The sequence below is a fragment of the Uloborus diversus genome, chromosome 3 (assembly GCF_026930045.1).
Source record: "Uloborus diversus isolate 005 chromosome 3, Udiv.v.3.1, whole genome shotgun sequence".
Taxonomy (NCBI): Eukaryota; Metazoa; Arthropoda; class Arachnida; order Araneae; family Uloboridae; genus Uloborus; species Uloborus diversus.
In genome coordinates, this window is record NC_072733.1 from 18960465 (window position 1) to 18968692 (window position 8228).

Below are 8228 nucleotides of genomic sequence, written 5' to 3' on the forward strand. Positions count from 1 at the left end.
ATTTTTTCCTCTATTTCAGATGTTTTTTTGAAGATGAGGGAATGCTCTAAATTTACTCAAGTTTTTTTATGTAATATATTGATGTGTCTTTTAGATGCTATTAAATTTTAATCATTGGTATCAGCGTATTTTTGTTACCAGAGTAATTTGAACTTAGGCAAAATTTCATTAGTTAGATCTTTTTATTGTAAGTTTAGCAAAACTAACCATTTCTTTCGTGTTTCATTTTCTCAAAAGCATGTTTATGAAGTATTTGCTAAAATGTACATTTTTTAAAAATCGAAATAAATGTTAGATATACTTGCTTTTGCATCATTGAGTTGTTTATCTAGTGTTTTGAATTCTCGTAATTTCACATAAGAGTCAATCCATACAGGTTCCATACAGTATAAACTAATCATTCGTGTTCTAAGTTATAAAATTAAAATAATTATTTTGAAAATTACGATATGTTTTTTCAGTATAATGTATTATATAGGGCACAATATACGTAATTTAAGAAGGTGCAATGAAGTTTTCACACCTTTTATTTCTGTTTTAGTGTGTGAATTGACTAGCAAAATTGCTCAATTTCAAAGACCTGTATCTTTTTTACAAATCAAATACAAAAAACAATATATATAACATGTATAGTACTTGAATAGAATATTCAAAATTGCTCAATTTCAAAGACCTGTATCTTTTTTTACAAACCAAATACAAAAAACAACATGTATAGTACTTGAATGGAATATTCAATTGGCCAAGAAATTTTATTTTTAATTCCATCTCCTTTTGGTTTACAGGGGTCTAAAAATGTCATTTTTGTCATTTTTCCGATTTTTGAGGGGCTGTAATCTATAAAGGGCGCACAAACACACAGCAACAGTTACATATTCTTTTTAGCATGGCTCCAGTGATTAATTTTTGCCGTATTTCATTTTGTGTTTCCGTCCCCTACGCGAGTTATCCCCCTTTGAAATGAGTAAAATTTTTACATTTGGTCTTGAACTAACCTGTTGCCATTATTTTAATTATTAACGTACAGCTACGTAACTCAGCATGTAAGACTATCAACTTATGCACTTTAACATCAAAGCGTTAAATTAACTGTCATAAATGTAATTCAAATAGATTTTGGCCAAAATGCAAAGGTCTAAAAGTCCCATTTTTGAATACGAAAATCACTTTTGATGACCTCCAAAAAATCAAAGTTAAGATAAAAAATAAAAGAGGTTTTAAACATCTTTAATATGCAGCTTTTAGGGATATGAATTTCAAAAAAATTAAAAATGGTCGAGCGCAACCATCCGTCGAACCTGTATGGATTGACCCGTAAAACAGAAAGAAAATGCTATTTTTCTGAATTTTAGTTTACGTTTGAAAATCAAAAACCAATTTCGAGTTTCTTCAAGCAAATAGTAGAAACACAGCTCTATATTCTTGAAAAATTTTAAATTTGTCTGAATTTTCCCTCATTTGAATTTTTGTGTGTACGTGAAGGGGAAAATCATCATTTTACAAAATGTCACTAAGTTTAAAACTGATTTTGAAGACAAATGAGTTAAAATACAACTTCAAAAGTAAGGTATTTCTTTTATGATGCTTAGCACATTATTGGGTATTAATTTCATCATAGCTAATGCATTCCTTAAAGATTGAGATTAAAAAATAAAATGCTTAATTATGAGAAAATTGAAATATTTTCAGTTTTTGAGACTCGGTTAAAAGTTAACTATAATAACTTTGAAAATTTTACTGATATCAGATTGATTACCCTACTCCATAGATTGCAAAAACATATAACTTTTATTTTTTCATTAAATAGTTAACAAGATACAAGCCTTCAAAAGCGCAACATTTAGCATTGATGAGAATGCTGTTCAATTTGACCAATTTTCAATCGCATGTAACTATTTAAATGAAAAATTTTAAGCAAAAATATTTTAGATATTTTTATATAGGCATAAAAAGAACCTGTATACCAAATTTCATAAAAATCTGTTACCATGCGGCCATCACTTTTTTGCGAATTTTGCTCATTTCGCATGGAATGACCCCTATGTAAAAACCTGACTCAACAGTAATTTTATTGAAAAAAAGTCATTCTGTAAAGAATAGTACTTAGTCTATTTTTTCTGAATCCACAATCTTTCGAAGAAATAAGATTGCTACATTTTGAAAAAATTATGTGCAAGTTTGAGAAACAAAAAATAATAAGTAACGTCCTTGTTGGGATCTGAAAAAATGACTTCCAATGGGCGGAGGGTTAAATGATTCAATTTTTTTAAATTGGGGTGACGAAAGTCGGTTTGCTTTGCCAATTCGGTTATTGGAGTTGTGCAATAATTTCCCCTCTTTCAACTCAAACATAAATGTACTCGTCAAACATCTTGTTATCACAGCCATATTCTAATATCTACTGAAACTCAGAAGGTCATACCTTTTCAAAAACAGCAGTCATCATCGCAGTTTTTACTCTTAGGCCGGATATAATTCCGTAATATTTCCGCTGAGAATCCGCTAAACAAGACAAAAGCAGTGCAACGAATAACACTGACACATAAACATACTTGTGCCATTCCTTCTCTTGGCTGCAGTTAACAATAAGTCTATATAAAAAGTAAAGGAGGAAAATAATTTTTATTTTCTGCATTTTACTTATAAAACAGTTTTGTGACAGTGAGAAAATGCTTACCCGAAAATGTAGACCGGAAGGAAATACAATGCAGTAAAAATAAGTTCCAGGAGTGCAGCAATTAAAAGATATTTCCTAGAAATTCTAGCCAATACTTTATAAAGTGATTTTCGGTTTTGGGCTGGTTCGGGGAAGTCTTCGATGTCGTTTTGAGATTCGGTCTCGTAAGCTGCTTGATCAATGAGATTCTCTGCATGAGGAGAAGATGAAGTAATATTTTGACTAAACAGAAAGAAAACCAAAATCAGAGAGTTTCAATTTCTCAACTTATCTATTAAACATGGCCTTAGACAAACTATAAAAGTATTTGGATCAATAGTGCACGGTTTGAAGGTATTTAAGTTTTGAATGAAACTAAACAAACAGAAAGAAATCCAAAATAATACAGTTTCAATTTCTCAACTTATACATTACATATGCCTTAGACAGACAATCAAAATTTTGAATCAATAATGCATGGTTTGAAAGTGTTTACGGTTTGAATGAAACTAAATAATCATTAAAAAAAACAAAATCAGATACTTTCTATTTCTCAACTTATCTCATTACAAATGGCCTTACACAAACTACAATATTTGAACCATTAGTGGATGGTTTGAATGAAACTAAGAAATGACTTGAAACAGACCTCGATCTTGTTGTGTATTCTTCTTTGAACTTTGCTGCAACTGTTGATGATTTCAATTCAAAGCAAAGTGGGATGAGAAAGTCTTGGTGCAAGCTAAAGTCCACACCTTTTGCAAGGATGCTGCCGGAAAAGAAGAGTTAATTAACGGTTTTTACTCACATGTCAGAATGTGCTTTCAGACACTTTTCAACAAAAACTTAAAACAGAAAAAGAAGTCTTATAAGCAAACTTTTTTAAAGCTCCACATCGCAAAGCAAAAATAACAATTATTTTATTATTTGCAATACATTGTGATGAAATGAAAAACTGTATTTTGCTGTTAGAAGTTTTGAAACAAAATCCAAGTTTTAAACGGGGCTGCGGAGTCGAAGGGAAAATGACGGGCTCCTACTTTGGAAATTTTATAGTCATCGAAATCCCGCCATCTACTTTAGCGCCTAAAGTCGATCCGACTCCGACAGCATAGGCAGGGTTACGAACCCCGAAGGAAAATGATCGACTCCGACTCAGAATCTTGGAGTTTTAAACCTTCAACTCCCGACTCCGAGTCTTATCTCAAAATCTGACAAACTCCGACTCCACGACTTTGACTCCAACGCCGTCGTCACAAGTGTCTCTGTTATGTGAAAATATCTCTACCCTGTTGCCTGTAGTGAAGGAATCAGTTTAGATATCTCTCGTCGGAAGTTTCTCAGGATAGACTTCTATATCTAGTTACCTTAGTGGCACTTATGTCACCAAATTTTTGGGTACATTAAAAGACCCGAGTATCACATACATTAAGCGAAATCCATGGAACTATAGAAACACATAGCAATAGGAACACTCGATGTTTTGTTCAAATTACTGCAATATAGAATTCTACAACAAAAACAATTTCATAAGTCATACAATTTAGAATGCAAAATCAAATCACTGCTTAAAAGAAATAAGATGAATTTTCATGAAAGTTATTGGTGTCGACGAAAAATCTTGAAATACATTAAATAGCTGAATCGAAACTACTTAAAAATAAAAAACATACAAATTTCACTTACGGAAGCAACCAGCTAAAAGTCAAGCGTGAGGGCAAAGGAGCTCCTTCAAGAGGACAATATTCCTGAAAAAGAGCATACAGTTAATGCATGATATTTATATTATAAGAAATTGAATTTAATAGATTATGAAATACACTGTACCAGAGTTTGTCTGCCTTGTGGTGGCGCTGGTTTTTCAGCTATGCAAGATAAAACTAGCGATACCACGGAAATTACAAACGTCAAGCTGTCATTGACAAGACTGGTCATTGATACCCAATCATCCTAAATAAAAAATGAAGAAAAATAATGATTTAAATATCTATGCTGTATGCAAAGGTGGAAAAAATTTCTAATTTTGGAACGGTCATCACTAAAATGCGCCATTTCCAGAATCGGCGTGTCAAGATCAAATACGGCCTTAAATCCCTATATTTTGCTAATTAATTATTTGACATAAAAAATTAAACACGACGGAGTAAAGATGTCGTATAACTTCCTCTTCGATATGTCTTTTGTCGGTGAAGAAAATAGCGTTGAAAAGGGAAACATCTGTTGTGATTTGAGATGAAAACAGTCCGAAAAAAACGGAAATTTTCGGAAAAAAAAAGCGGAAAAACCGTTTTTTCCGAAGGAGTTTATTTTCGATTCGGAAAAATTGAAATTGAATTTTTTCAACTTTTTAGGAAATTTCAACTGAAATTTTCAGGAAAAAAGCGATAAAATTAGTAGATCTCATACTTAAATTTTGATGCTATTTCCTCCCCCCCCCTCCTCCTCCTTGTATGTTAAAATACTGTAACTTTGATAATGCAAGTTGTTGTATGATTATAAAATTTGCATATATACAGGGTGTTCCGTTTTAACCTGCAAGACCTTTATTTTCGCAAGCGTTAGTCCTAGATGTATACTTCCAATTGCAAAAATGTTCAAAACCAGATGCAGAGTTATGATATTGAAAGTTTGAAGTGAAAATAAAAATGTGTCAAAAAATACAAAATTTAACTTTTTATACGGGGCCCAGGTCCCCTAACTTACATTTAGGGAAATAATCTCCATTGAAAAATAATTCCAGCATAAAAAGTTTGAAATTAGTATGACCAATATTCACCGAGATATGAAACACGGCGTTTTGTGACTTACACTGCTTTTCACTCCCCGTCAATAACACCTTTTGGGGGAAAATTTAGTGGTTAACAAGTGTTTAAAATTACGTGTGTGCATAGAGTGTGGATTTTCAAATTATTCGAATTTTTGTAGTGTGTTTTTGCGTGTCACGGCATAACATTTGCATTTATTTTTGAATGGCAACGAAAAATATAAATACCTTGTTTTTCTTACTTTGACGACCTGTCCTTCTTCTGAAAGAGCGATAAGGTTCCAATCTTATCTTCTGTATAGTCCCTTAAAACTTTAAACTGGAATATCTCCTTGAGTTTTGGTCGCACAAATATCAAGTGTTTTGTGTTAGTAATAGTTTTAATGGAGATTATTTCTCTAAATGCTACTTAGGGGACCTAGGGAACGTATAAAAAGTTAAATTTCGTGTTTTTGACTCATTTTTATTTCTGCTTCAAACTTTCAATATCTTTACTCTCACATTTTTAAATCAACATTTGCAAATGAATAATAAAAATATACATACATTTAAAATGAAAAATTTAACTTAAAATTTAAAAGATCCATATTTTGAGTACCATGTGGGAGACTTAAATATCGCAAGAGAGCAAAAATTGCTATTTAAAGCTATCATCGACTCTATTGTTTATATTTTTTATCTTGATTACTTCTTAAAATTTACCTTACATTTTTAAAAATATATAGAGAAATTAAATCAATTTTTTGAATAAAATTACAAATTTTAGGCCTGCTCCACACCTAAATATTTTTTGATTTGGATAAATATTTTTGTGGTACATTTGTGGCTAGAGGCAACGTTTTGTAAATCTGAATTTTCAAACTACCAAAAAAATATTTTCTTGATTTGGTCTAGTACACAGTGTTGGTTCACACTTCCAAGCGCATGTCGGTGCGGGTTGCCATTGTTCAAATTGTATGAAACTTTTTAACTTTTTTTTTTACCTAAAAGAAAAAATATAAGAGGATGTGCGACTTGAAAAATCGATTTTCGTTTCTTTTTTTTTGGGGGGGGGGGAGACAGCAATATTTTTTTATAATTAACCTTTACTTTCTACTGAACAAAACCCAACTAACTTTAACATAACACAGAACAAAACTTTTAAAAAAGTTTTGAAAAAATACAGAACTTAATTAATATAAGTTCGCACAGCACTAAATTAAACACCACTTTAAAGTAATTTCTGCATACTCTACCGTGCTAAGAATATAAGTGGAATCTGCAATTGAGCTCAAACTAAGATGGTGCGTTTATTTATTGGCTCTTTCATATATTTTATTCAGATATCTATTTTTTCCAGAATTTTTCTAAAAAATAGTTCTAAATAAAATGACCCTAAAACATTTAATTTATTAAGAAAAATGCGAAACAGAGAACAACTTCGTTACAATAACACAATTTTGTTCAAAAGTGCAGGTATGACTACTTTTACTACTGTGCTTACCACGGCCCTATAGTTAACTGTAACTCCATCGTGAGTTTTGGTTCAGCATTAGAAACCATTACGCAGTTTTGGTTTGGGGTTTCTGTTGGAAAGGTAGAGAAAAACCTATTTAGTTTTGATTTTGACTTAGACTGGATGAGAAAAAAAATCAAAACTCAAAAGCTTTCATTTTCAGACAGTTAAGTTACATTGCAGGGGAGGGAAAGCATACTTATTTTTCTTTCAAACAATATCAATCATGTTTGAATGTCAATGATTGTTATTATGATTTCAAGTTTCAAAGGCAATCTAAAATAGAAAACCTAGCTGTTATGAGTAGACACACCTTACCCAATATTATGGGTTCAACCACGATTTCACTTATTTCTTGTGTTTGACCAAGAAAGCTCTCGGTTATAAAACAAAAAGGCTATTTTTTTTCTAATGAAACTTACCTTTATGTGTATTTCTGTCAAGCAGAAGAAGAAGATGCATGGATTGCATATGTTTTTTAAAGCTTAACCCTTTATATGTTCCAAGAAAAATTAAGAAACCCTATTTTTATTCATAAAAAAGTCAAATTTTCCATGTTTTTCAATTTTTCCACCACTTCAAAATTTCCGGAAATTTTACATCTCTATTTGAGATAATAACTATTCCATCAAGTCCTTAAGAAATTTTATTTATACAAAATTTAGTACCAGTAAAAGATAATGATTTATTTCACATAAAAATGCATTTTTGTTTTTCCTTGTATCTGAGGACTCAATCTTGTTTTTTAATGCAATTAAACATTCTACTCACCTTATCCAGGTCATTAATGTCATTGTAAATGGTAACAATGTTGCTAATTGTAGAAATCATCCAAAATGATGGTAAAGCTAAAGACACTCTAAATCCTCTCTCCTTGCAAAGCATTGTCAACACCACAGTTAATATCTTTGAAAGAAATAATAAAAAATAATGAATACGAACGTGTAAATGATATATAAAAAATGCATCAATGATAATAACAATGATTTTTTATTTGGTAATGGTAATTTCGCTGTAGCTAGTGTAATGTTAATCACAAATCGCCAAGTTCAACTGCTTGCGATAGCAAACACCGCATTTGTACTTTATAGTCCAATTTTCTAATTTTTACGATGCATTTTTAATCTTTTCTCTACGTACACGTACAGGGTATTTCAGAGAGGACTCTCGGACTTTGAAAGGATATTATAGCAAATTGTGAGAGATAAGACGGTAAAACAAAATGGTATGTTGGACAACTAGGTAAGGAATATTTTACATATCGGTTTTCAAAATTACTTCAAAGATTGGACATTAGAGGGCGTCTTAGTCAC

At 31.3% G+C, this 8228-nt stretch overlaps 1 protein-coding gene across 1 annotated transcript in view; it reads right to left on the bottom strand.

Annotated features, from left to right (window-relative positions):
* The window catches only part of LOC129218251 (ATP-binding cassette sub-family C member 3-like), an 83947-nt gene extending 76147 nt beyond the window's left edge, over positions 1 to 7800 (bottom strand). Inside the window, exon 1 of the mRNA XM_054852474.1 lies at positions 7687 to 7800. Coding sequence (XP_054708449.1) covers positions 7687 to 7800 — 114 coding nt within the window. The remainder of the gene's footprint in view (positions 1 to 7686) is intronic.
* Between the last annotated feature and the right edge of the window lie 428 nt (positions 7801 to 8228).